The sequence below is a fragment of the Psammomys obesus genome, unplaced genomic scaffold (genome assembly GCF_907164565.1).
Source record: "Psammomys obesus unplaced genomic scaffold, mPsaObe1.curated_primary_1811, whole genome shotgun sequence".
In the NCBI taxonomy this organism is placed as follows: domain Eukaryota; kingdom Metazoa; phylum Chordata; class Mammalia; order Rodentia; family Muridae; genus Psammomys; species Psammomys obesus.
In genome coordinates, this window is record NW_026596034.1 from 10,828,465 (window position 1) to 10,855,493 (window position 27,029).

The 27,029-nt window shown below is 51.4% G+C and overlaps 1 protein-coding gene across 3 annotated transcripts in view; it reads left to right on the forward strand.

Moving 5' to 3' along the window:
* Cpne2 (copine 2) overlaps positions 1-27,029 on the forward strand; it is a 38,351-nt gene that overhangs the window by 498 nt on the left and 10,824 nt on the right. Inside the window, exons 1-12 of one of the 3 annotated variants that reach the window (XM_055620998.1) lie at positions 10,241-10,832; positions 15,124-15,341; positions 17,649-17,828; positions 18,180-18,254; positions 19,844-19,915; positions 21,106-21,189; positions 21,348-21,437; positions 21,963-22,061; positions 22,402-22,488; positions 23,766-23,825; positions 24,477-24,610; positions 26,497-26,551. In XM_055620998.1, the coding sequence (XP_055476973.1) occupies positions 10,598-10,832; positions 15,124-15,341; positions 17,649-17,828; positions 18,180-18,254; positions 19,844-19,915; positions 21,106-21,189; positions 21,348-21,437; positions 21,963-22,061; positions 22,402-22,488; positions 23,766-23,825; positions 24,477-24,610; positions 26,497-26,551 (1,389 nt within the window). In that variant the 5' untranslated portion in view covers positions 10,241-10,597. Of the gene's footprint in view, positions 1-10,240; positions 10,833-15,123; positions 15,342-17,648; positions 17,829-18,179; positions 18,255-19,843; positions 19,916-21,105; positions 21,190-21,347; positions 21,438-21,962; positions 22,062-22,401; positions 22,489-23,765; positions 23,826-24,476; positions 24,611-26,496; positions 26,552-27,029 lie in introns of those variants that run through there. The other 2 variants (XM_055620997.1, XM_055620999.1) reach the window with 2 other exon arrangements.

The window sequence follows — 27,029 nt, forward strand, 5'->3', positions numbered from 1 at the left end:
GGGGGGGGGGGGGGGGGGGGGATGGCCGTCCCGCGGCTATCAGCACAGCCGCTGGTGGCAGGCGCACCCCTTGACCCCACCCTGACCCTGACCAGCCCTGCTTGGGATCAGCCCTAGGGCGGACTCTCTGCGGGGGGCGAAGGGGGAGGAGATGGGGAATAGTGCTGGGCAGTTTTCCAGAAGTCGGAGTGTGTTTGGTGTTTGCAAACTAGTTTTTTGCGCAAAAGCTGTCTGGCACCTGTGTGTTTCAAGGGGTGGAGGAGGAAGCGAGAAGCCCTTCTTCCTTCCCATCCCCGCCGCGATGCTCCTGGGAAAAATGAAGGAGACTAATGCTGCTCTTTCCTTCTTTTCCCCTCCTCTCCAGAATCCTGCCTTTGGTACAGCAGGCTAGTCTTTGGATAAGGGGCTACCTCAAAAGGGGGCTGGGAGTCCAAGGGCGCAGATGCAGTAGCAATCCAGAGCCCGGTGGCCATTCAAAGGGTCAGACTTACACTCTGATTCTTCCTACCGCATAAATATTCTGGAGGAAGGGGCGAGAGAAAGGCCTTTGGGGATTAGCCCAGAGGCGCTTCGTTTTGTCTGACCATAGATCTCTATCGTATAGGAGCATGGAGCTGTCTGGAAGAGGTGGGAAGGGGTATTATTCTGCCCCTCAAGGTGTCAACAGCTTCTGTGGTTGGTGGCTTTGTCGCCAGGCAGGCTTCCTGATGAGAAGTCCCTAGTTCACCAGGGTCAGGGTCCTGACTTCCTGCCTGGAACCCTCTGCCTTCTTCCAGGCAGCTGAGGCAGTAGCATAGCTCTTCCAGAATACAGCTCTCTCAACTTAGAAGAGCATGGCCTCAGAAGGGACCTGGTGTGGGCTCTTCGAACTGGGGGTCATCCTGCCATCTTGGCAGGGCAGCTGGGGAGGGAAACAATCCAGTCACGCTGCCCGAGGAGAGACAATATAGGTTCCCCAGTGTTTGAGGACTGAGCCAGCGCCAGAGGTGCCTCCTGGCTCCTAGTCCTGTGTTCTCTGACCTCTGGTCACCTGGCTTTGAGAACTCCCCTTGTGAGGTCAAGAACACTGCTGTTTGAATTGAAGGAGAGCCTTTCTCCCACAGGGAGGGAGGCGTTTTGGTTGGGTTGTCATTTCTGGTAGCCTGTGGACAGCTGCAATATGGGAGCTGTGAGAGACCCGGCCTTGAACACCTTTTTGTGACCAGAAATGGGATGGTGGCCTCAACTCTGTGTTTCCAGTTCTGTCAAGAGGGCTTGCCTCCAGGGCTGCTTGGAAACTGACCAGGCACAAACATGAAGGGGTGTGACTTTATTGCCGTCCTGTGAGCTCTGGGCCTGTCCTGAGATGGTGACCCAGCCTCTGGAGTGGAAGAGTTCATCAGATTCATTCCTGCACAGAAACACCAGGGACAAAGGCTATGGCTGCTTGAGTTCTCCTGGCCCCTGTTGCTTCCTGCCTTCGTGCCTTGACACACACGTGCACACACAGCCTTTGGGGCTGGGTGTTTTTCCATCTGTGAAACGAGGCAAACTGCAATACCAGCCCATCTGCACAGCTGTAGAGAGGCTAGGGCCAGGAAATGGGGCAGGTATTCTTACTACAAGTGAGGGTCCTTTCATGAGGGTCTCTGTGTTTCAAGCCTTCCTCCAATGTCATGAGACTTCATGAAGAAGAGGGTTACAATGGAGCCCCAGTTTAACCTGTGTAATAGTGAGGTGTGCACTCTCTGTACCCTTCTCTAGCTGGTAATTGTGTGTTTCCTTAAAGATAGTTGTGAGGATCAATGTAGATGACAAAGGGTGTGTGTGCCAGCGCTCTGACTGGTGCGGGAGGCACTTGGGAACAGCTGTCACTCGCATTGTTCCTGGGAATATTAGTACACTTGATTCTCATGACTGCATTCAGGATCCCTTCTGGGATTTTTTTTTTTTTCGGGTCCTTAGTGATGAGTCCTGGAATCCAGACATTGGTTCTTCTGGACGGTTCTGGGGCAGAGACTTGGGTAGGAATCTGCATTCTACTCAACCAAGGTATGAAAGAACACCTTTTGAGGTGGTGGATGCCATGCAGGTGCCCATCCCCCCACCTGGAGCTGACCTCACTGGGCTCTGAGGCTTGAACAGAAGACGAGAAAGCACTCTAGTAATTGCACTCCTGTCAGGAGAGAGAGAGAGAGAGAGAGAGAGAGAGAGAGAGAGAGAGAGAGCATCTTTGCCTGCTGAGACCTCCTAGCATTTTCTGCCTCTTCGCCCTCTCCTAGCCCTGCCAGACAGGCTGGGGCTGCAGAGGCAAGAGCAGAACACCTCTAGAACCCAGCCATCTCCCTTCGAAGCACACACATGGCTTCAGAAAGGTCAGCAAGGTCTCTGCAGAAGCAGGAGGCTCGGTCACGCTGCCATCTAGGCAGGGCAGGTGGAAGTGGCGACCATCTGATCGTGTTCCAGCCCTTGCTGTCCGGGAGAGACAATTCAAGGTTCCCAGTGCTTGAAGACTGAGCCGGGGCCAGCGGTGCCTTCTGCGTCCTCTGCTCTCGTTTGCCTCCTGAATCTGGCTCCCATGGAGGCAAGGAGAGTCCTGTTTAGTATGTTGGAGTACTCTCTACTTGTCACCTACAGCCAAACCGTTGTCCGCTGGAATCTGAGAGGAAGAGTGTTTGTCAGTCTGAAGTGATCTCATTTATTCGTTTGTGCGTCGGCTCCTTACCTCTCCCTTCCTCTAGTGGGCATTGGCTCCCCCCAATAGGCCATGCCTTCATACCCAGAACAAAGAAGGTGCCCAGTAAATGCTGAGCATGGAATGGGAGTCTACCCTTCATCCCAAATGAGGTCCTGAGTGTTAGGTGACAACCTGGAAGGACTGTGAGCTTGCCACCCTGAATCCCTGGAGGGACACTGGTCTCTCTATGCTGGGTGCCAGGGATTGGATATATCGCAGGTGTGTGTAAAGACACATGTCACAACAGGGCGGGATTTCATGGCACAGAAAGCTGGGGGTTGTGGGTAGCCCACAACTTACTGCCGTTGCCTGCCCACCAGTGGACTGAGGAATGCTGGCAAGTGTCACCCACTCCCCACTTAACCTGGACTATTTCTTGTTTGTTTGCAAGAGAGGGTTTCTCTGTGTAGTCTTGGCTGTCCTGGACTCGCTTTGTACACCAGGCTAGCCTTGAACTCACAGTCTGCCTCTGCCTCCCCGAGTGCTGTGATTACAGGTGTGTGCCTCCGTGCCCGGCTGCTAGACTGTTTCCTAACCTCTCTGATCTCAATTTATCAATTCACTTGGCTCCTTCCTTTTTTTCTTCCTTACTTCCTATAATTGCTTGGTTAATTGGCCATTTGTGTGCTGGGGTAGAACTCATCCTTAAGCATGCTCAGTTAACTGCCCTGCTGCTGAATGCTAACTCCCAGCCTCTGACCTCAGTTTCTTCATCTAAGAAATGGGCGACCTAAGAGCGGAAGCACTCTCTCTCCTGCACACAGATGTGTCCCAAGCAGGCCATCTGGGTTAGGTTGGAGATCTTAGGAAGGACAGAAGAACACCTGTAGCCACACCTCCAAGTCTCAACAGAGGCTTGGCCATGCCTTACTTCACTCACAGTCAGAGAAACAGGTACAGAGGAGAAAGATTCACACATAATTAGGCAGGGCCTAGTTGCCTCATGGCACTCCCCTGGTGGGTGTGAACACCATAGTGGGGGAGCAAACATTGAGCCCAATCTCTGAGTGAAACCACATTAGTTAAGGTCTTCTCTCTGGCAAGACTCACCCCTGTGGTCCCCTAAGTGTTCAGAGCACTCAGCGGCACAGACAACTCTGTGCCCATCCCTTCCAGGGTAGCAGGAGAGAGGCATGGTACCCAAGCCTACAGATGAAGTGCGGAGAACTAGAAAGAAGGAGTGGTAAGAGAAAGGAAAGGCTACAAGGCTACATGTTTGACCATTTGGCTACCCCTGTAGTAACACTGGATACACCCTAGGTGGCTGAGCTGCACACGAGCCGAGCCGGAGCGTAGGTGGGTGTTAACCAGCCTCCTTCCCAGTATGGCCTGGTGGAAACTGAGGGTCCCAGGAGAGCATCAGCGCCAACCCCGGCTGCAGTCTCCTCGCCTGGCTGTCTACATCTATATTTATCTCTATAATGGCCTGGTTGCCTGGCAGAGTGTGGTGTCTTTTAAGCACAGTACCCGGTGCCATAGCTGAAGTAGAAAATGATTTGTGTGCAGAGCTCCCCGACCCTGTTGCCTTGTCAAGATTGAGTGCCAGCCTGCTCCTGAGGCTGCATGCCACTTGGCAGAAGCCACAAGCCACAGCGCACAGGGAGGGCCCTGAGAGTATGAATCTTGGCTCTGGATCTCTCCTTCCCTAACAAGCAAGGATGCTGGAGTAGTAGGAGTGAGGTTGGGGTTCTTATGACTGGAAGGAGAGACAGGGTGAAACTTTTCAGCCCAGAGTGTCTAAGAACTCGTTATTTCAAAACCCCAGACTCCAGCTAGGTGTGGGTCCCAGCTCTCAAGAGGTAGAGGCAAGGTGGATCTCTGGAGTTCCAGGCCAGCCCGGTCTACATGTCAAGGTTAGACCAGCCAAAGTTGCATTAAAAGAAAAAAGCAAAAACAAAAACAGGTCTAGAGAGATGGCTTAACAGATAAGAGCTTTTGCAGAGAACCTGAGTTCAGTTCCCAACAACTCACAACCATCCATAATTCTTGTTTTAGGGCATCTGGTAACCTTTTCTAACATCTATGGGCACCACGCACACACATGGTGCACATATATACAGGCAGGCAAAGCACACATACACATAAATTAATTTTTAAAAATCCATGAATTCCCAGGCCCAGGAACTTTGTGAATCTGTGATCCTGGGCTTCTATAATTCCTTTTTCCTCTTTCAATCACGTTCTTTCATATTTGCTCAGCTCCCATTCTATACGTGTCAGTATTGGGAAGTAAGAGGCGGGGTATAGTGGTATATGCCTGTATTCCCAGCACTCAAGAGGCTGGGGCAAGAAGATGGCTGAAAGTTTACAGCCAGCCTTTTCTACATAGCAAGACTCCGTAACAGAGAAGAAAATGATAGCTCAAGCCAACGTTTTCTGTTTGATATTTTTGAACTGGTTCTCCTTAGTGACCAGGAAAGCAGCTAAGGGCTTTGAGGAGGGGTCTGTGGGTTTTTGTGACCCCACACTCCCCTTAAACATTGTATTGTGAGTTCATAGTCAGCCTGGTTTACATAGCAAGACCCTGTCTCAAAATCAGAAGAGCCGAGTGAGTGTGTGGTGTGGTGTGGTGTCAGAGTACCCAAGCCCCTCTGTGCAACCCCCAACAGTTTGAAAAAGAAAGAGGAACACCCTCAGCATAGGATACCATGAAAAAGCCGTGCAGCTGGGATAATAGCCGCTGGGCCCAGAAATGGGAACAACCGGACCTCCTCCTGTTGTCCCTTCTCAGCAGTTTCATGTTACTTGCTTCCTGTCATACCAATATCATCGCCTTCAACAGTGATGTTGTTTCTTTTGTCCACACTTCACCTCATGCCCAGAGTCCAATAGGGTGCTCAGATTCTCTTTCATGCTCTTTCATCCAGCGAGATGAGTGGCCCATTCCCATTGCTGACACACTGGTCCCTGATCCTGGATCAGGGTGGCATCTCATACGGTGCTGCTGTGGATATCCTCCTGAGTGTCTTTTGAGACCACTTGTGCCAGGAGTTAGCTTTCAGGCCCTGCCAAATGTTTCTTCTGAATGGTTTGATCCAAACCCCACTGCATCTGGTGAACTGTAAGAGTTCTGGTCACCCTGCGTTCCTGCCAACATGCAGTGTGTCAGCTTTCTACTTTTGACTGTCCTAAGGGATCATGATGGACCTGGTGCATAGTGATACCACATTTGGTTTTATTGAGCTGAATGCGAATAAAAGAAGTCAGGTGGAGAAAGAGGAAGTGCATTCAAGGCAGCTGGAACAGCAGGTGCAAAATTAGGGACACACAGAAAAGTATTATTGGAAGTATTATGTAGTGAAGAACATAGCCAGAGCCATGGGGGTGGGAGGGGGAGGGAGGACCACAGGAGCCCTACCAGGGGGACTAGATAATGTCCTGAGAGGGGAAGGGAGCCTCCAAGAGACTTTCATCATGTGATATAGAGCTTTCAGAGCATCCTGGCATCGCCATGGGTAAGAGAGCAGATACAGGGCTGGGAAGATGGTTCCATCAATACAGTGCTAGCATGGCCAGCACTGGGACCAGAGTCCAGTTCTTAGAACCTTAGCTGGGAAGACAGATAGGTGTATCCATCTCTGGGGCCTAGTGGTCAAGTTCCAGGCCAATAAGAAACCCTGAGGAATGACAACTGAGGTTTTTTTCTTGCCTGTATATATGTGTGCACTTAAACACACAAACACACACACACACACACACACACACACACACACGAGAGGGAGGGGAAAGAAGGGGACTGAGAGGGAGAGAAAGAAAGAACAGATACAAAAGTTGACCAGATGGCTGGTCCAGGAACCCATCAGTCTGGAAGGTGATCCTTTCTGAGACCTAGAGAGTGATGATATCAAGAGCAGTTATCAGCCTTGGAGCCAGAAGGCAAGAACCACATAGGCAGTCATCCAGTTTCCGATGACAGTGGGTGTGGTCACATGGCCACAAGACCTCGAGCCCGGGATTTCTGGAAGGGGAAGCTCACGGTGCATTCAGAATGGGATTGGGTCTCATAGTGACTCTGCTTTATTCAAGTTTTGTCTCTGTTGGGGTGGCCATGCCCACCTCCCCCTTCCATTCCAGCTGACAGGGTGTCCTGGAGCCCCCACACTTGAGAAGTCTGAGCCCCAGCCCAGTTCCTCACCTGCTACCTCTCAAAGCTCAAGTTTGTTTGGATGGCTTACTGTCTCTATGAACTTGGCTGGGCTATGGTGACCAGTTGTTTGGCCAAATACTAGTCTAGATGTTTCTGTGTAGGTATGTTTAAGATGCGATTAACATTTAAATCAGGCTTTGGGCAAAGCCGATTATCCTCTGCGCACGGGCCCCATCCAATTGATAGACGGCCTTCAGCCAGAGACCGAGCTTCCTCCAAGATGAAGTCTTGGACCTCGAGAGCACAACATAGGAAAACCCTTCCTGTTTCCAGGCCATGCTGCGCTCCAAACTTCAGGCTTACCCCCTTGTGCTCGTATGAACAGACCCTTTAAAATCAGTCTCTTGGCTGGGCAGTGGGACACATGCCTTTAATCCCAGCACTTGGGAGGCACAGGCAGGCCGCTCTCTATGAGTTGAGGCCAGCCTGGTCTACAGAGGGAGTTCCAGGACAGCCAAGGCTATACAGAGAAACCCTGTCTTGAAAAACAAAAATAAAAAAATAAAATAAAACAAAAACAAAAATCAACCTCTTACTGTGCAAATGCAGACATAGAAAGCAGCTTCTCTGGAAAGTCCTGACAATGTGCTTGCCCTCTGTATTTCTGGATCTTGTGATCTGGTCAGTGGCAGCAATGCCCTCAACACCTATCCCAAACCTCTGGAGAGCCTTGAGGACTTAGCGGAGACCCTCAGGGTCAGCAGGCGAGGAATGACTGGCTGACCTGTTGAGGGTTCTAGTGAGCAAAAAATTCCTCTCTCAACCAGGCATGGCAGAGCTTGTATGGAAACCAAATGTCAAATCTGCTTAACTAGACTACATCCAGGTCAAACCAGGGCCATCCCCAAGGCGTTGTCCCAGCCTCAGGGGCCCTCCTCCTTGCTCCCATCATGGTTGCAGGTGGGCAGCTTCATGCTCCCTCCAGGAACGTGTTTGAAACCACACCTGCCTGCCAAACCCGTGGTTTGAGTGTAGCCGGCCTCCCCCACCTTGCCTCTGGGGCTTGTTCATACAAGGGTTGTTAGGGGCCTCCCTAGGGCTTCTGATGGAGCAGGTCTGGGTGGGGCCAGATGCTACACTTCTGGTGCTTTCTGAGAACCATGCTTGGAGCAGGAAAGCAGGAGCTACAGTCCTCCCAAGGTGGTGCCCACCAGGTCCTGTGGCTCCTGTGACCCCTAAGGTGTCAAGGCCAGAGAGTTAGCTGGAGGCCTCAAGGACTGTCACCCTGTCCCATCCTCCACCCTTGGCCTAACTGACATGGTGCATTGTGCCCACAGCAGGAAAGAGTGACGGAGAACCATGTGTCTCATCGAGTTTTAGTTCCTTGCCCTCTGTTTGGCCACATCCCCCTGTTTTTTTTTGTTTGTTTGTTTTGTTTTTTGTTGTTGTTGTTTTTGTTTTTTGGCCTGCTGTCTCCACCCCAGAGATTAAGAACCACTGGTAATAGCAAATGTGCTTTATCTTAATCCTCACAACAACCCAGGAACATACTTTATTGCCTTCTTTTTTATAGAGGGCAAGACTGAGAGGTTAAGTAAGTAATATGCCCGGGGTCACACGGATGGGAAATGGCAGAACCAGAGACTCACAGTACAGGCTACTACATCCAGAATCAGTGCAGTTAACTGCCACTTGGTGCTACCCAGAGGACCGAGTGTCTGTGTGGCTGGCACTGGCAATGCTTTGTAACACCTCACTCTTTGGAGTTGTTTTTGTTTTGTTTTGTTTTTTCCCATCTTCAAAGTACAAAAATGGTGCATACCAGGCTGGACGCACCATTGTATGGAGGTCAGGACAACCTCAGGTGTCGACTGCTCCCTTCTACCTTGCTGGAGTCGGGGTCTCTTTGTTGTTTGCTGCTGTGTACACCAGGCTAGCTGGGCTGTGAGCTTCTGGAGAGTCTGCCCACCTTCTCACCACAGACTCACTGGGCTTACAGTCACACACTGCCCACACCTGACTTTACCTGAGTTCTAGAGATTCGAACTCAGGTCCTCATGCTTGTGTGGTGAGCCCTTTACCCACTGAGCCACCTCCACAGCCTTGCGCATGCTGTTTTGACAGTATTGCCTCCTACGAGGAGTGCCTATTGACAGTCTCACAGGGCCTCCTGTCCCTTGAGTGGCCATGGCTGAGAACCTCAGGGCTGAGCAGCTGCTTCTGGGCCACCTTAGATCTGCCCTTGCCTGCCTTCACCTCTTCTTCCTGGCTGGGTCCCCGGGGCCTCCTGTAACCCATTGTCTCCTGAGCCTGCTTCACTTGGCATCTCCTGTAACTACCACCTCAAAGATGGTCCTTCCATCTACAGCTACAGAGCCCCCTCAACTGCATTCAGCCCCTGTGTTCAGAGTCAGCAGGCTTCGGCCCCATCTACTCCTTCACCATTCTTGGGCCTCAGTTTCCTCCCTGTTAAATTCGATTCTTGCTTCTCTTTCTGGTCTTTCAAAGGGTTATGAGATCCAAGGTTGGAGAAGAGGCTTTCTCTCTTAAGTGATGCAGATAAGGCAGCCTGGGGCTGAGTTCCTGGCTCTTGGTGCATTTACTGTGTTTGCTGGGTGTTCACAGTTATACAGACCCTCATTCGTGCTGGGTATCAGTGCTGGGACCTCCCTCGGGAACTCACATTATGGGAGTTTATGAAGGAGTGTGTAAAACAGTTGTAGATACAGTGATCACTTAAAGAAATGGTGTAGACACAGATCACATTGGCTCCTAAGTGATTGTGGAAGTTCCCTGAGAATGCTGACAACTGGGACCCTTCCAGAGAAGAAAAGCAGTTTCGGCAGATGGAACTGCAAGTGCAAAGGGCTCAGGGCAAGCAGAAGGTGGGATATTTGAAACCAGAGGGGAAGGCAGCGAAGCTTGGCAGGGAACTGGGGGAGAATGGCATGGAAGGGACCAGCTCAGCCCGGCTCCCTCAGCCTGGGGTAATGCAAGGAGTTGTGGGATCTGGAAGGAGAGGACATTAGAAGGTTCCGTGGTAGTGTTTGATTTACGTGATGAGTCCTTGTGGCCGGGCAGGGGAGGGCTTTCGTGGGCTCAGCATTGCTGCACAAGAGATTTTGTAGCTGGCCAGGCCATGGCAGGGGAAGTGGAGACATGAGGCTGATGCTGGCCGCAGCTAGGAGTGGGAAAAGGCTGCCCCATGGGACATAGGAGAGGAAGGGCAGGGAGTCACTGGCCATGAATTACTAGAGTTCTGGCCAAAGCCACAATACTCTAGATGTGTAGTTTAGTTCTAATGTCATCTGAGTCTGTCTGCTTCTATCAAGAGCAGGATGGTAACTGCCACAATGGCGGAAGGGGGGGGTGGCTAAACTTTCTACATTGTTTTTTATGTTTTAGACAGGTTCTCACCACGTAGCTCAGTCTGCACTTGAACTTCTGGTCCCTTGCTTCTGCTTCCTGAGTGCTGAGCCACCACTACCTGCCTCTTCAGCCTTGTTTCTGCCGCCCTAGGATATGCAAGGAATGTTTGTTGAATGAATGTGTGACCGCTGGACAGGTCATTTCCAAGCCCTGCCTCCTGCTTGCCTCAGTTAGCTCATCTCTGACTGGGACTACTGGTTTTGCATCCCTGACTACAACCTCTTTCCCAGAGGCCTGTGCCCACGCCTGTGCCATGACGTGTATCATCCTTGGAAAAGGCTCTTGCTGCCTGCACCCCCTCCTCCAGCCCCAAACCCCAAATTACCTGCAGATGGTGCTGTCCTGGAGCTTTTCCATCTTGCCCAATGCTCACACAGACCCAACCCCCCCTTAATGACACCTTGCTGCCTTCTGCTGAGGGAGGGGAGGGGGCTGGCCCAACCAGGCTGTGGTTTCTTTTTCCATTGCGTCAGGCCTCAGGGTCCGGATCCCTGCCCCGCTGCCGGGCTGGCACCAAGGGCCACTCTGATCCCCTGCCTGTCCCAACCTCAGACACCATGTGCTCCCCATTTCGGGGATCCAGAAGCTTCCTGCCAGAGGGTGAGTTGGAGATGGGAGCCCTGCCCCTGGCTGGGGAGGAGTCCACTTCCCCGCCCACCCACCATTCATGGAGCTGTTTTCCTTCAGCTGGGGCTGGAGCTGACCCAGGTGGGGTTCCTGGACCAGGCCCTCAAGCCTGTGCCCTCAGCTAGTCAGAGGCGGGGTGTTAGCGTAGTAACGAAGGCAAGACTCTGGGTATGTGGACAGGGCAGTGACTGCCACGAGGTTGTGTACTCAGAGTAATCATGTGGCTTGGGCCTTTGTTCATTAGGGCAGTGTGCACATGGGTGCTCATGTGTATCAGTGTACTTGTGTGTGAACTGTGTGTGTGTGTGTGTGTGTGTGTATAGTGTGTATGTGTGTCAAGGTCTACATGTGTGCTGCATCAGAAAGTGTGCCTGGCCCATTCTGTATGGGAACAGCACCCTGGGCTATAGGACTCCATGCCTAGGGTACGTGAAATTTGTTGTAGAGGTGCCAGTGTTACAAATAGTAGGTAGGGGGGTGGGTAGTGGTGGCACAGGCCTTTAATCCCAGCACTTGGGAGGCAGAGTCAGCACACCCAGGGCTACACAGAGAAACCCTGCCTCAAAAAAAAAAAAAAAAAAAAAAAAAAACAACCCATAAATAAATAAATAAGACTAGGAGGTGGGCGTCACCTATTTGTCAGTGATGTGGGGAGTATGAGGGCGCAGATAGGGTGATGCTGGAGGAACTGAGGACCTGGGTTCTGGGTCCACAATAAAATGAGTGGGGCTAGCCTATGGGCACAGGCTTGCTATCCTGCCTACTTGGGAGACTGAGGCAGGGGATGTCAAGGTCAAGGCCTGCTGGGCTGCAGAATGAGATCAAAGCCTGGATAACTTAGTGAGATCCTGACTCAAAACTTTAAAAATATGAGAGAAAGAAAGAAAGAAAGAAAGAAAGAAAGAAAGAAAGAAAGAAAGAAAGAAAGAAGGAAGGAAGGAAGGAAGGAAGGAAGGAAGGAAGGAAGGAAGGAAGGAAGGAAGGAAGGAAGGAAGGAAAGAAGGAAAGAAAGAGAGAGAGAGAGAGAGAAAGAAAGGGCATATAGTTGAGTAGCACACTTAGCTTGGATGTAGGAGGCCCTAATTTCAAACCCCTATCACTACAAAATACATAACATACAATATGTGTATACATGCATGCATGCATACATGCATACATACATACAAACATAAAACTGGCTGGTCCTTGGCTCTCCTGCTCTACAGCCCCGGCTATAAGCCTGCCTCTTGGTCCCCAGCTCCCTGGTTTGGTGGGTTCCTAGGCTGTGCCTGGTTGCCCAGTATTCTTCCCCAGGTGAGAAGGCCCATTTTGGCTTGGGCATCAAGAGATGGCCTCACAAGCAACCTCTGCTGCTTCCTGGATGGCGGCCCTGGGCAGTGTTTGTTTATTTTCTGTCCCTGCATTTCCTGGCTGTAAAGTAGGGTGATGATCCTGCCTGTGCCCACCACAGGCAGAACAGGAGACCCTGTGGACACTTTTGATGCCCACTGGCCAGCTGAGGCTTTGCTCTCCATCCCCGGCTGCTTACACCACAATCATCGCTCCTCACCCCTTCTTGCAGAAAATGATTTTTACCAACAAGAATAAATCCTGTCGGCAAATTGCAGTGCTGCCCTGATACTTTGAGAACTGTGATTGTAATGAGGTTCTAGGGACAGCCAGTAAGAGCAGAAAGCTGAAAACTGGCTTCTTCGCTCTCCCTGCCGAAAGGTCCCTGGGCAGGCATTGTGTCCTGTCTGCAGTGTCCCTTAGGAACCTGACATGGGGGAGGGGCTTCGGTCTGGGGAGTAGAGCCCTATGATGTGGTCTTCTGTGGGACAGCGGCCGCTGCCCCTAAGCATGACAGTCAGCTGTTTCAGGCCAAGTGAGTGGTTGAGAAGACAAGAAGCCAAACATGGTTACATGTAATCCCAGCATGAAACAGGCAGAAACAAGGACTATAGATTCAAGGACAGCCTGAGCTACATAGTGAGACCCTATCTCAAAAAAAGGGAGGTGAGGGTGGTGGCTCAGTGGGTAAAGTTACCATTAGGCCTCACAACCTTTGCTCATCCCCGGGGTTCTCTCCTTTCAGGAAGGAAGGAAGGAACTGATTTACAGCTTGTCCTCTGATATCCATGAACACCCCCCATACCCCCCCCACAATAAACAAATAAATAGATATATGCATGTACACACACACACACACACACACACACACACACATACTAAAAGGGCTAGGAGACAGCCCAGGCACAAGCATGAGGAGCAGAGCTCAGATTCCCCAACAACCATGTAAAAGGCCTGGTAATGTGCACATGTAATCCCAGTGCTGGGGGTGGTAGTGCAGAGCGTGCAGATCCTTGGGACCAACTGGCCAGCCAGTGTAGCCGAATGGGTGAGTGCCAGCTTCAACAAGAGACCCTGTCTCAGAAATCAGGTGGAGGTGCTTGGGAGGTGGCTCAGCAGCTAAGGGTGCTTGCTTTCCAAGCATGAAGATCCGGAGACTTGAGTTTGAAGCTGCAGATTCTGTGTTAATGGTCAGGCATGACTCTTGGTGCTTATAATCCCAACATCGAGGGACAGAGACAGGAGGAGTCCCCGAACTCAGTGGCCACCCAGCCTAGCCAAAAAGATGAGGTCAGTGAGAGACCTTATCCCAAGGGAGTGAGGCATAAGACAGAACAATGGAGGAGGGAACCTGGCATCTTGTCCCAGCCTCTGCCAGTGTGGGCACTAGTATATGCACCCCCACACTCATGCCTGCAGCACACACAGCAAAGTAGAGAGCAATTGAGGAAGATGCCCAGTGTTGACCTCTGGCCTCCACAAATGTACACACAAGTGAATGCACACACATAAAGGGCAACCGTGCTTCTAGCTTGCCATCACTTCTCACTATAGAGCGTGACTGCCCGTAGGGACCTAGGCTTATAGAGTCTCTAGACCAGGCTGCAGGAGGAGGGCTCCGTTGGGTCTCTAGCCTCAGAGGTGACACCAGGACTGGAATGTGCTCTGTACGCAACTGGCAGGTCTTGGGATGTGCTAGGTACCCAACATACCTAGAGGAAATGTGTGAGCCTCAGTTCCTTCCCTGGAAAAGGGTGGTTCTCCTATGTACCCCACAAGACTGAGGTAGAAAACAACGGGATCCTACCATGCTCTAAAGCGCAGGGCTCCAAGCCCCTCCTTGGGAAGATACAGGTCAAAAAATTACTGAGCAGTGAGGGGACCAAATATTAATGAGGTGTTTGGAAACTAGGCTCATCACCCATGTTAACGTGTGTGTGTTTGTGAGATAGCCTCCGCCCCTGGGGATCTCAAAGAACCAAGGTAGGACATTGTGTTGGCAGCTAGGAAACAGATACAGAGAATGTTGGGCTTGTTTCTAGGGCTTTTCTACAGCTCCCTACCCCTGTGGAGATAGTCTCTCCACTTCTGCACATGGACCCTTGTCCTCTGAGGAAAACAGAGCCACTGACCATTAGCAGTGTCAGTGCCCAGCCTCAGTAGGAGAGGTGCACTGGTCCTGAGCAGGGCTTGAAGAAGTCAAGGATGCCTGGGAGGATCAGTTGTGTGCTGAAGACCAGGATCAAGTTGGGCAGGGCATATTTGTTCATTTATTAGTGCACATACACTTCACATACGCTCTGAAGCCTCATGGGCTTGGCATAGAGATGTAGGAGGACCATATGAGGCAGTGAACAAGGCCCAGTTTTGAATAAGTTACCAGAAGTTTACTTCCTTCATGGTCAAAGCAACAAGGAAACCTGAAACCATCAAACTTACCACAGATGCTAACCCGGGCATTGCTCAGGAGAAACCCTGGTTTTCTGGCACAGTGCATGTAGGAAACCCATGTCCTATGCTGCCCTGTGATCTTTACATGGGCAACACAAGGGCCTGTGTATAGCTCATGGGTAAAGACAGAAGGCTGAGAAAAGGCACCAAGGCAAACCATATACCTCTCAGAGACTCCTCATTCCCTCCAAGTTTCTTGTCTTCTCCCTCCGACAAGCCTTTGCCTATGGCTCTCTCACACACACCGTCTGCCATTTCACAACCTACTTCTTTGTTTTATTTTGAAATGGAATCTTGCCTAATCCAGGTTAGCCACAACCTCAAGAGCCTTCTGCCTCAGCCTCCTTCATACTGGGATTACAGGCTTGTACCAGTGTACCCTGACTATACCCAGGTATTGAAAGTCAAGTGGTGAGGCCTCCCTGTGATGAGTTAGCTTGCGAAAAGTATCTGTCCCCTCCTGACACTCATTCCTGTTCTTCAGACTGCCAGGAACTATTGCTGCTGCCGCCACCAACTCCCATGGCCTACATTCCGGGTGGGGGGGCCCCCGCCGCAGGGGCCATCCCCTTGGGCTCTCAGTGCTGTGTGTGCAAAGTGGAGCTGTCAGTGAGTGGCCAGAACCTGCTGGATCGGGACGTCACCTCCAAGTCTGACCCCTTCTGTGTCCTCTTTACAGAGGACAACGGCAGGTGGATGGAGGTGAGGCCAGCCACAAGTGTCTGAGGGGCAAGGACTGGCTGGGCTGCAGAGGGTCTCCTCCTGGATCCAGGGAATGCCAGGGTCGCCTCGTTGGGATGAGGGCTGGTCTTGGAAGATGGCCTAGAAAGCTGTCACCTTTTAGCAATCTAAGTGTATTATTACTTACCAGGTGTGGTGGTGCACTCCTGTAATTTCAACATTGAGGCAGGAGGATCACAAGTTCCTGATCAGCCAGGGTTACATAATAAGCCCATGTCCCCCCAGCCACCACCAAAAAAAGAAAAATTTAAATAACACAGATGGAAATAAAATAATTACCTTAAAATATATTTCCAGTTGGGTGTGGGGGCACACCTTTAAAACCAGTACAAGCAGAGACAGGTGGATCTCTGTGAATTCCAGGCCAGTCAAGGATACATAATGAGACCCTGTCTTAAAAAAAAAAAGTATATATAGATATATAGCTTTATTTCTCTCTAAATTATTACTCACAAATATATAATTATCATATTTATTATATCCTAATAGTTTATATGACTTGTAGTTAGGCAAAGCTTCTATAGTTTTGCACAGACTTGCTTCCTGTAAGTAACCTTCCTGCTTTGTTCCTAACGATCATCCTGGTGGCCAGAAGCAAAGAGAAGTAAGTTGCTAGGTCTTGGGTCCCAGAAATGGACTCATGCCCAGAAATGCCACCCCTTGCTGTGTGACCTCAGGTGAACTACTGTCCCCTTCTGGGCCCGTCTCCTTAGTAAATTAGGGCTTTTATTTTTCTCTCACAGACACAGAATAACTTTAGGACTTCTGAGCTAGAAGACTGGCCTGAGGTTGGGAAGGGCTGTGGTTTAGGAAGGTTTCCAAGAAACTCGAACTGCTCCTGTTAGCAGCCTTCAAAACTTGTCACAAAGGAAGCTATGTTTGTTGTTATCAAATTCAGACTAACTTGAGGAAGACAACCTATGGGCTGTAGACCTGCCTACTGAGGAAAATCCCTGTTCACAGCTCAGTGTCTCAGATCATTCTCCACGCACGTGTATTAGTGGTCTTGTTTTATGTATGGGAAGATAACCTAGAATTCCTGGTCCTCCCTCTTCCAGCTCAACGCTGGCATGGCAGATGTGCAACTACACTGAGTTCCTGTTTTTCAATAAGTATTGAGCCAGACAGTGGTAGGCACTCACTGAACACATTCCAGTTTACAGGCATTTTCACAGATGTTTGGATCTTGTGATTAAAAAAAAAAAAAAAAAAGTCTTTCAAACGAGCTGGGATTGTTGACCAATTTACAGAGGGGAAAGTGGAGCCTGGAGTAGGTAAGGTTTCTATATCACCCGGTGTGTTGGTGGCATAGCCAACAGAGGGAAATGTGGCGCTAGGTCAGCTCAGGGGTCCAGGGACAGTCCAGGCCTGCAGTTACTGATCCCCTCTGTGCTGTCTCCGGGACCATGCTCCTTAGGGAATGGTGTCTCCTCAAAACTTATGACACCTCTCCCCCGAATCTCTGCTACCCCCAGATTGTGCACACAGACTAAAAATAGCCCAGGCCAAGGCCTCGTCCAATCCTGCTGCTCCTGCCTTTGGAACCCCGGGTGGAAGGAAAAACCAACACAGCCCAGGTCTCAAAATAGATTGTCATTCAGGCTCTGCTGTGTGTGTTCTGAGGCCGAGAGGTGATTCCTGCCTATACTACCATGCACCCACATTGCCCAGCCCTGTCCCCACCCAGGCTTTGGTGTCCAAAGCAAGTGGGCATGCTAGACTGGACAAATCCAGAATTCTATAAAGACACAAAAACCACCACCCAAGCCTTGGACCCCACCCCACTCTTTGGCCTACCTCCTCTCTATTTTCTCTCTTAGAGGCGAATACAGTGTGGTTTTGAGAAAAGGATTTTCCCAGAGTGAAAAAAACAAAAACAAACAAACAAACAAAAAACCCCACATAATCCATGGCCTTCATCTGACAGAGGTAGAAGCAGGCCCAGATGGGGAGAGGGGTTTGTCTTCTGTCACTTACCCAGTCCAGGCTGTGGCTTGAGCTCTTATCCTGTTCCCTGGGAATGGAGAGGGCTTGTAGAGTTAAGAGTGAGGTTTCTGGAGTCAGGACTGGGCTCGAATCTTGCACCTGCCTCCCTTTGACTTGACGTCTGAGCTGCAGTGTCCTCCTGCGAGCTGGGGCCCATGAGTCGTTGAATACTGGCGGGAAGTGCACTGAGATAGTGAAGTGGTAGAAAGACTGCCAGCAGCTAGGTAGAGAGGGAACCCGGCCACTGTGACTCTGCCTCCCATTACTGTGTCCCTCCGCCAGTACGACAGGACAGAAACAGCCGTCAACAACCTCAACCCAGCCTTCTCCAAGAAGTTCGTGCTGGACTACCACTTCGAGGAGGTGCAGAAGCTCAAGTTCGCCCTGTTTGATCAGGACAAATCCAGTGCACAGTTGGATGAGCATGACTTCCTGGGTCAGTTCTTCTGCAGCCTTGGCACGGTGAGCCTGGGGCTCCCGAGTGGAGTGGGGTACACGCGGGCCTCAGAGTCAACCTCTGCTCTTGGGGTCAGACAGACAGGATTTCCCACCCCCTACTTTCCCTAGCTTATCCTCCTGGATTCCTTATCTGCCACACAGACACCCCAGGAGCCAGCAGGCCCCTGGGTTTGGGACCAGGCAGAAAGCTCCCCCTTAAGGAGCAACCAAACCCGGTGCCAGCCAGCCACTTGTTAACGCAGAGAAGTGGGGACAGCGTGATACATGGTGCTGTCACTACAGTCCTGTTGTTGACCTGTCCCTGAGAGCCCCTGCTGCCTCCCTGAGCTCTCCCGTCTGTCTCTCCCACTCCAGATTGTCTCCAGCAAGAAGATCACTAGGCCTCTGCTGCTGATGAATGACAAGCCTGCAGGGAAGGGCTTAATCACGGTACCAGCCCCCTCCCTGCCCTCCGCATCCCTTCTCTGTCTCCACCACCCTCCCCCATCAATGGACTGTTTCTCCAGCAGATAATCACCAGCTTTGTTGGGAGTAAAAAGGCCCAACTTACAACTTAGCAACAGGTCTCTTAGCAACGGGCTCCTGGCTCTGCAGATGATGCGCTGGGGGCTGCCTGGCTGGGGGACTGTCAGAAGGCACTACACAGTGCGATGCGGCTCAGGGCCAGGGACCTCCTTATTATTGTGGGGAGGGGTGTCCAGAGCCCTCACAGCATCCCCCACCAATACTAGTCCCTTCAGTTTCCCCCCCCTCACACCCCTGGAGAGCATTTCATAAACGCCTGATGGATGCATGCATTCTGTCTCAGCAGAATGATTCCAGTGACTGCAATGGTTCCCCCTGCACCTTGCAGTGATTCCAGCAAAGTGCAGGTTCTTCCTGTGGTTGGGCTCCTTGGTCCTTAGGGGCGAACCCCATCTCATGAGAGAAATGAGGCCCGAGAGGAGCAAGAGCATTCCTCTAGCAAGACTCCGCATACAGACTGTGATGTGCTGCTGAAGGCAGCTCATGCTTCTTTGTGCTCTTGGAGGGCCTCCCCCTCACACCCAGGGCTCCCTACTTCCTGTGCAGTCTTCCCTTCAAGCTCTGAGGACTATCAGTCCCTGCTTTGCTTCCCTGCCTCTGTAGTTCTACCCTTTCACGTTGTGCCCCAAGTTTAGAGCAAACCAAACCTATAGCATGCCTCAAAGACCCCAAGATGGTTTCCACCCAGGCTGTTGCTGCAGCTGGGAAGGCTCCTCCCAGCAGCCTCCCTCTGAGTTCACAGGCAGATCTCAGGGCAGCCTCCTTGAGGTCAGATGCCAGCGGAAGACTCCACTCTTGTCTGGGATGCCAGTAGCTCCACTCTAGGCCCTGGTTCCTTCCTCTTGGAGATGGGACAGTAGATACCATCCTATAGTGTAGGTGAAGAGCAGGCAGGGAGAAAGGGCCCCAGGGCCTTGGGCTGTGGTACAGGGGCTAGAGGGATGGCCAGTTTCAAGGAAGACCATCCTTAGATAAGCCCATCTTAGAGGCAGGGAGTCTGTCTGTGGGGAGAGGCCATAGTGGGCTTTTGGCAGTTGTGTTGAGGTCTGAGGGCCATGGCTATGGGGAAGGCCAGAGTAGATGACTAGCTTGGGTCCTCCATCCTTCCCTGAGCCTCAGTTTACTCGGCTGTGTGTCTCTGGCTTCTTGGCAGTTAAGAGCTCTCAGGTTGGGGAGAGAGCTTGAAGAAGCATATGCTCCCTGGTACAGAACTTCTCTCCCTGTGGCTCATAACCAGCACCCCCATAGTCCTCTTATTATCTCCCCATGTCCTACATACCTTCTCCTGAGCCACAGGACTCACTTTCTGAGTCCCCATGACCAGTCTGATAATTATCCTATTTCCCAGAAAATGGAAACCAAGGTTTAGAAGTCAAGGGTCACCTGACACTCACTCTGTCTTTTCCCTGAACCTAACCCTGGAGAGTTGGGTCCAGGCAGGGTGGGGTAGGGAAGGAGCAGGTCCCCCTCCCCTCACAGCTTCAACCTTTCAGATCGCAGCCCAGGAGCTCTCAGACAACCGTGTCATCACGCTGAGCCTGGCTGGCAGGAAGCTGGACAAGAAGGTAAGTCAGTCAGGGAGGGTTTCCATCAACAACAGCAAAGTCTTCTCCAGCCCTGGGCGCTGGAGCCAGCCTTCTTTGACTACCACATTTTCATTTCCCTCGAGGGACAGGCTAAACATGGAACCACTCAAGTCAGGCCTTCTCCCACTGTGGGAGAGAGCCCTGCCACTTCAAAGGAGGCCGATTGTGACTAGAATTCCTCTTGTTATGGCCCCACTTCTCACACTCCCTCCACAGGGCTCTGTCATGATCCTCCAGGGTCCTGACTCCTGCCCTTCCCCTTCCTTTGCTTTGATCACCCAGTTAGACCAGACCCTCTTCCCTCTCCTCAGCTTTATTAATTTTCAAGGCCCAGGCTCTGCCATGGAGCCACAGCAACCAGGCATCCTGTCTCAGGCCCATTGCATTCTCTTTCCTCTACCTGGGACCCTGTTCTGTGAACACTGTCATGGTGCCCTTCCCACTTTCTAACTGTCCTTCTACAACTCCTCCTTGAGTGCTCCTGGAGGGAGACACAAGTGACAGTGGTCTTTCAGTTGCCTCTCGTCACCCACACTGTTGTACTGTGCATTCTTACTTGATTCACTCTGTACCCTTCACTTCTGTGCAACTTCTTTAGGGTGCCTTTTTTTTTTTTTTAACTTAACATAAGTGAATTTCCAGAGGCCATCGTGCCGTTTGGTGACAAGCATCATAGATTTATTACGTTTGGAGGGGTCCGAAACAACTGTGGGACACAGAGTCAGAGAACAGCTTATGCAGTCAGCTCTCTTTCTTCCACCATGTGGTTTCTGGAGGGCGGGTGGATTCAAGTCATCGGGCTTGATGGAGAGTGCTGTCACCTGCTGAGCCATGCCTGTACTGTAGTTTTAGGTTTCATGGTCCTGGCCTTATGAAAGTCATGGCATTCTTAGAGCCTGCTGCTGCGGCTGTAGCTGCACCTTCTGCATCCAAGGCTCAGTCTCTAGAGTGCAGAGACCTTGCCTCCCTGTGGGGGTTTCTCATTTCTCAGGGGTAGCTCCAGGCCTGTGGCTGAACCTTGTGGGGGAAGAGAAGGGACAGCCTGGTTGCACCATAGCTGCCAGCAACTATGAATCAGGGAGGTGGCTGGGGTGCATTCCAGCCCCCCTGAATCTGGTAAGGCCATGCCCTCTCACACATATCCTGCCTCCCCTCCCCACCTCCGCCAGGACCTCTTCGGGAAGTCAGACCCATTTCTCGAGTTTTACAAGCCAGGGGATGATGGTAAATGGATGCTAGTCCATAGGACTGAGGTAGGTAAGAGGGGCCTTGGGTCAACTAAGCTGATGGTAGGGGGTGGCCTGTGTGGCCCCAGCCATGCCCAAAGCTGGAAGCATGGCTATGGGTTTGCCCATCTCTTCATAGCTTTCTCTCATGAGTGTGAGAATACTCTGTCCTTCCTGTCCCCCAGGTGATTAAGTACACTCTGGACCCTGTGTGGAAACCGTTCACTGTGCCATTGGTGTCCTTGTGTGATGGGGACCTGGAGAAGCCCATCCAGGTTAGTGACTCTGGGCCCATGTCTCTACCCTCCCAGCCCCACCTCCTAGCCTACCCCAACCAGGCTTCTGGTATACTCATTTGAAACTCCTCTTATTAATGGGAAGAGCCCCATCTGGTAAGAAGAAGGCGGGAGTCCTGGGATGGAGGCCTAGATCTGCCTGGCCCTCAGGACATGGGCAGGATCCCCACCCCCCAAGAGTTCTGCTGCAGTACCACCCACTCCCTCCAAGAACTGCAGAGTTCCTGGGTAGGATTACAGAGGATCCCAGCCTGGCCAGAGGAGGAACAGATAGATGTCTGGTGGGTAGTAACCAGCACAGCCTCCATCCTTGGGTGGCTTCAGCCTGCTTTCCCAGCAATCATGGAAGGCTTCCTACAGAAGGCAGCTCAGGAGCCCCAAGGCTAGACAGGTCATACTATGGGAAGCAATGCCCACACAATAGCCATACTGTGCACTCAGGGGCTAACAGGCTGAGAGTACCCCTGGGGACCACTCTGGGTTGACCATGGTGACCTGTCCCAGGTCATGTGCTACGACTATGACAGCAATGGAGGCCATGACTTCATTGGCGAGTTCCAGACCTCTGTGTTGCAGATGAGTGAGGCTCGGGATGGCGTCCCGGTAAGAAGGGCATGTGCGCTGGCACCCCTGGGTTTCAGCAGTGACTACAAAGAAACCCAGGACTTTGAACCAAGAAGACACTCAGCCACACCTCTCTTTCCTACATGACCTTGAGCAAGACAGTCTCTATGAGCCTCGGTTTCTCCCTGTTTGTGGGGTAGAGGTTGGGGGTATGGATAAGTGAGAGGTGGACAACTAGAATGTGGTCTGGGAGGTGGGTATCCAGGGAACCTCTCTGGAGTAGTCATTTAGCCCTGGGTCTAGGTTGTGGAGGGAATTCTGGGGCCTGGGAGGTCTTGAGACACCCCAGATGAACATGGCTCCCTTCCCGTGGTGCCAGCTAGAGATGGAGTGCATCAACCCCAAGAAGCAGAGAAAGAAGAAGGGCTACAAGAACTCGGGCATCATCATCCTGAGATCATGCAAGGTGAGCTGAGGGTGCTCCCATGCGCTGCACAGAGGCCTCTTCTCCTTGTCTGCAGAGTGGGTGTGTCAAAAAGGTAGAGTGTGCGACAGCTTTTCCTCCTATCCTGTCTCTATACAGAGCCACAAGGATGTGAGATGATTTCCAGGGTGATTTTCTGGGTAGGGGACGATAGGGAATCACTTCTGTCTAGCCCAGAGGCTTACTCTGTACACTCAGCACATGGGGTAGAGCCTGGGGGTCCAAGCATCCTAGCATCAGTGAGGACCCAGGTAGCTATGGTTTCTCTGGTAGAAATGAGGCCACCAAGACTCAGAGCACTGTGGCCAGACCACATTGGCAGGTGGGAAAGTAAAGAAGGCAGCCTGAGTGGTCAAGTGCACCCAGCTCAGCCTGAGGAGCAGGAAGTTATGGCTTGGTTGCCTGCTGAGGCCTCCAGCATCGTAACAGGGTCACATAGACCTTCAGTGGCAGTGCCACAGACAGAGCTCTGCAAATGTCAAGCATGATTTTGGATCCATTTCTGAAACACCTGCTACTCACAACTTTTGGTACCTGCCTGGCTGTTTTTTTCCTGTCTGGTTTGATTTTATTTTTATTTTTTTTCCAAGACAGTTTATCTGTGTATCCCTGGCTGTCCTGGAACTCACTTTGTAAATTAGGTTGGCCTTGAACTCAGAGATATGCCTGCCTCTGCCTCCTAAATGCTGGGATTAAAGGTGTCCACCGACACTGCCCTGCTCAGTCCAGCACAATTTTAAGATGGTCTGCCTGTGCAGTTCAGGCTGGCCACGAATTTGTCACCTTCTCAAGCACAGACATGACAGGCATAGGAGAGGGATGCCTCTTTAAAAATTTGCTTAATTACATTTATCTGGGAGAGATCCCTGATGCCACTGACATGGGAAGGCCAACGTGCTTTTGCTGAGAGGAGGCAAAGGCCTTGATAGCAGGCATAGGCCTTGACAGCAGGCATGGTATCCCTCAGCTTTGCTCTGGAGACTAGGGATGGGCATCTGCACCCTGTGTGTGTTAGCAAGGGAGGCAGCGAGGGTGAATGGAGACCTTCTCTGTCAGATGACTGATAGGCAGGTGTGACTGGTCTGGGAAACCAGTCCCTGCCTCGAGTGGTCCTTGTGTTCTAAGGTACTTTGGAGTCTGTTGTGGTAAGATCAGACCCAGCCTTTGGCCTCCTCTTGAGGCTCTGAGATACAAGCACCAACTCCTACAGGGACATTCAGAGTCAAAATCAGGACCCACTGACTCACCAATTCTTCCAGATACACCGAAACTACTCGTTCCTGGACTACATCCTTGGAGGCTGCCAGCTCATGTTCACTGTAAGGCCCCTCCCCATCACCAACCCCATCCGTGGTCTTTCCCTAGGACTCAGGCCTCTGCCACAGCAGATAAACTCTAGCAAGGACATGCTTGGGTCAAGGGATGCAACTGGCCTCAGAGAGCATAAGGAGTTTATCCTGGTGGGGAGCTGAGTCAGGCTTGGCTAGGAGCAGAGCAGCGCTACATAGGGCCTCCCACAATGCTCACCAAACCCCTCTAGTTCCTCCTGCTGGCCAGAAGAGTTCCACTATCCAGTTGTTCTCCCTCCCTTCTCTTCCGTTTACTTCGGTCATGCCTCTGTCCCTGGCATTTCTCTGCCCACCTCTGTCCCTGTCCCTGCCATCAGTTCTTTACCTCGCACTGTTCCCTCTGCCATCTTCTCGGACCCTCCCCTGGTCCTTTCTGTCTGCTGACACATCTGGCTTTCATTGTCTTGTCTGGAAGCATCTTAGGAATTTTCCACTCACCTGCCTTTTATCCCTCCCCTAGACTGAGGTGCCATGAGTTTAGACACTCTATATTTTGTTCCAGCCATTATCTCGACTACCGGCTCTGGGAAATGAGTAGATGTCCTGTGCCCACTAGGTCCTCCTATCCCCTGAGGCTGTGCTGGGGTTGGCGGCCACACTGCCCCTTTTCTCCTTCTGCAGGTTGGAATAGACTTCACAGCCTCCAACGGGAATCCCCTCGACCCTTCTTCTCTACACTATATCAATCCCATGGGCACCAACGAATACTTGTCAGCCATCTGGGCAGTGGGACAGATCATTCAGGACTATGACAGGTATACTTGGGGATGACTCTGAAGGTCAGCTGGTGTCTCTTCAGAAAGGAAGCTCAGCTTGTCGGAGCCAGAAGGGTCCCAAGGATCTGCAAACCCAGGAATGGAGAGCAAGTGGCATACACACAGTCATTGCCCCTCCATTCCCCATGGCAGACACTGCCAACCTATTACCGTACTCTTACCGACTAAGCTAGGATTCAAACTAGGATCTTTCTACGTGCGGTGTACCAATCATCCAGTAAGAAAGTGCATTAGGATGGAAGACGAACTTAGCGGTTAGAATGCAGCCTCTGCTTTCACAGCTGGGGACACAGGCCGGGGTGGGACTTAATAATGTGTCTGACCAGCACTCAGTGCTCTGGAGGCAGAGACAGACAGATCTATGTGAGTTTTAGGCCAGCCAGCGCTACATAGTGAGACTCTGTTTTTGTTTTAAGAATGTATCTAAATGTACACAGATGAGGACTAGGGCCCGAATGACCCCATTTCAGGGGACCAGGGCCTAAAGGATGGCCATGCTTTCAGGGCTCAGTAAAATACATAAACAACATACAGCGCAAGGAAGGCTTCATGTGAGGCAGGAGACCATGATATCCACTGGGTCACCCTAACCCCTTCATTGGCACTCAGACTCAGCAAAACCCCAGTGAGCTCAGGACACCAAGCTGGAGCCACTGCCTCCTGCGCATCTCCCTGCTCTATCCTGGACCCTGGCAGTTCACCTTCCACAGTAGCCAGAGTGTCTTTGATAGAAATGTTGCATGAGTTAAATAAGACATTGTGCTTGCCTTTAGGAAGCTCTCATTAGCACAAATCTTTGGGATTCGGCAGAGACCTCTGTCTACGTGTAAGGCAGAAGTCAAGGGAGCACTAAAGAGAGGCATTGTGGGGTCTTAGGGACCCATCAGTGGCCCATAGAGAGAAGTACCCATTTTGGTTGGGCCTTGAAGGATGCGTGGAAGTTTGTTAGGGAAAACGGATTTGGGGAGGCCTGTTTCAAATGGAGTGTAATGGCTGAAGCTGAGATAAGGGGCCCTGTACATTTGAGGAATTGTGAGAGGCCAAGGCTGGGGATAGATATGAGGAATAGGAAAAAGAAAATGAAACTAGGCTCTGGGGTGGATGATGAAGGGAGGTCATGATGATCATTTTAGGAGTGTTCTTCCCCAGCTATAAACAGGAAGTTGGGAGCTTGGAACCAGTCCATTCGCTTCCACTGTGATCTGGCCTTAATGGGGTCTTGGTTTGAGAAGGATATAAGGCAGCGGTTCCCAACCTTAATGCTGTGACCCTTTAATACAGCGCCTCACGTCGAGGTGACTCTCAACCAGAAAATTACTTTTGTTGCTACTTCACAGTTGCAATGTTGCTACTGTTATGAATCATAATGTTAATATTTTTGGAGACAGAGGTTTGTCAAAGGGGCCACCACCTTTGACAAACCACTGATCTTTAGAGTGCTCCCAGGCCCACTGATCAAAATCAAGCAAGTGTCTGCCCTGGATAAAAATGTGTCAAGCCGGAGCTCACACGGTGGCGCACGCCTGTAATCCCAGCACTCAGGGAGGCAGAGGCATGCGGATCTCTGTCAGTTCCAGGCCAGCCTGGTCTACAAAGTGAGTCCAGGACAGCCAAGGCTATACAGAGAAACCCTGTCTTTAAAAACAAAACAAAACAAAAAAACAAACAACAACAAAAATCAAATGTGTCAAGCCCTGGTCAATGCCACCCAGAAGTGGGCTTAGACTTGGGCTTAGTGGAGAATAACTCTCTGCTCTCTGTCCCCGGGGTTACACACCGGCAGACCAGGAGGGAAGAGTGTGGTGCAGCCGGTGTGTATATGGGGCTGTGTACTCAAATATTTCGTGTTCTCTCTGTCTGGCCAGTGATAAGATGTTTCCTGCTCTGGGGTTTGGGGCCCAGTTACCACCAGACTGGAAGGTGAGTGTAACAGAAACAGACCCTGCCTTCTTTGGTTGAGGTGGAATTGGGCCTGACACAGAATCAGGGGTGGGGGAGCTCTGGGTTTCTGTCTGCTCTGCACTCATCCCAGACTGCACTTGTGTGTCCTATACCTCTGTGAGTGAGTCCAGGAGACAAGCAGAGGATGGTCTGGATCTCAGGGCCACTATCCAACTCTGGGTGAGATGGAGAGGCAAGGCACACAGAGCTGGCCAGGGATGCAAGGCTGAGCCAGGGGGCAGGAGAATGGATCAGAGAGAAGCCACAGCATGGAAATCGGGAAAGGCAAAAGGGCAAGAGGCAGTGCTTGCTCGCAGGGTTGCTTTGCATGCAACCCTGGTGGGACATGGGGTTAGAGACAAAATACTGGGAAGGGAGGAGGGCCAGAGCAGGCAGGTTTCAGAAGCGGGGAAGGAGACAGGGCACCCTAAGATGCCCATGGGGTGGCCATGGTGGA